General features: G+C 53.8%; 1 protein-coding gene across 1 annotated transcript in view; it reads right to left on the reverse strand.

Moving 5' to 3' along the window:
* EMH_0041950 (uncharacterized protein) overlaps positions 1-1,128 on the reverse strand; it is a gene marked incomplete at both ends in the record, with an annotated part of 1,311 nt that extends 183 nt beyond the window's left edge. The window contains 3 exons of the mRNA XM_013495680.1: positions 148-324; positions 561-794; positions 982-1,128. Of these exons, the coding sequence (XP_013351134.1) occupies positions 148-324; positions 561-794; positions 982-1,128 (558 nt within the window). The remainder of the gene's footprint in view (positions 1-147; positions 325-560; positions 795-981) is intronic.
* Between the last annotated feature and the right edge of the window lie 189 nt (positions 1,129-1,317).

Below are 1,317 nucleotides of genomic sequence, written 5' to 3' on the forward strand. Positions count from 1 at the left end.
CTGTAGAGCGTGAAAGAAAGGGAACTTACACAGTAGCAGGGAGCTTTCTGCGGTGTCTCCCCATACACGTTCACAGCTGAAACTGCGCTAGAAACGGCCAAAATGAAGCACAAACCAGCAAAAGGGCCAAATGGGTGGTGCACTGACCTGTCGGGCCCACATGGACGCATACAACCCATTTGGCTTCTGCAGCAGCTGCTGATGCGTTCCGATCTCTGCGACTCGACCTCTGTCAAGAACAGCAATTGTGTCGGCGCCGGCAACTGTGGAGAGGCGATGAGCAATCAAAAGAGTAGTGCGACCCCTGGAAACTGCTTGCAGAGCCTGCCAATAGGGTGTAAGCATACACACAGCCGAAATGGACAGGGCTTGTATTCACCTCATGACGGCAGGAATGAGAGAAGCTGCACCCTGCAAGTGACTGCTGCAAGACCCAGTTCCATATACTTTTCTCACGCCAATGCATATACACAAGCCTATATGTATAAATGTATAGATATGGAGGTTTCTGGTAGGTGTGTCCACGCCTCTCACCGACAGGAGGAGGAGCAGACACATACCTTAAGGATTTTGTGCTCGGTATGGAGGTCCAGGGCGCTTGTCGCCTCATCAAACAAAACTATCTCCGGGTTGCGCAACAGGCACCGTGCGATCCCAACCCGCTGCTTTTCGCCGCCGCTGAGGCGAAGGCCTCGGTCGCCAACAGGCGTGTCGAGGCCATCGGGAAGCGACTCCACCAACTCTGTTAGTTCCGCGAGGCGAATTGCTTCCTGCGCACCGCCGCCACAGAACAACTAAAGCAACAAACAAAAGCATGACGTCAGGCTGCCTTGGTTGGCGTCTTGCCAGACAGACGGAAGTTCAACAAGACAACGCCCGAATATGGATGCAGATGGAAGGATTCCATCACGGGAAAGGGCTCTCGGCAGCAGCAAACATATCCGGAACCAGCAGCAAGGAACTTTCTAAAAGCACCTTCACTTGTTCGTCTGTGGCGTGGGGGCTCCCGTATCGCAGGTTGAATCCGAGAGACTCGTTGAAGAGCGCCACGTCTTGGGGAACTACCCCAATGTGCTTCCTGTTGAGAGCACGCCGCGCACAGAGGCAGTAGCAACCCGCCCTCAACATGATGCTGCCCCAAATCCCACACCCACTCTTTATACTACCCGCTACTTCCATCACTTTGTTCGGAGGAGGCAAAGGAGTGGAAACGCCTTCACAAAAGCACTACTATGGAGCCAAAGAGGGATGCAAGGTACCTGAATGACATGATGGGGAGAGTCTTGAGGTCCTGTCCGTCTATAGACACGACGCCGC

Source organism: Eimeria mitis, genomic scaffold (assembly GCF_000499745.2).
Source record: "Eimeria mitis Houghton genomic scaffold, Emh_scaff1695, whole genome shotgun sequence".
Classification (NCBI taxonomy): domain Eukaryota; phylum Apicomplexa; class Conoidasida; order Eucoccidiorida; family Eimeriidae; genus Eimeria; species Eimeria mitis.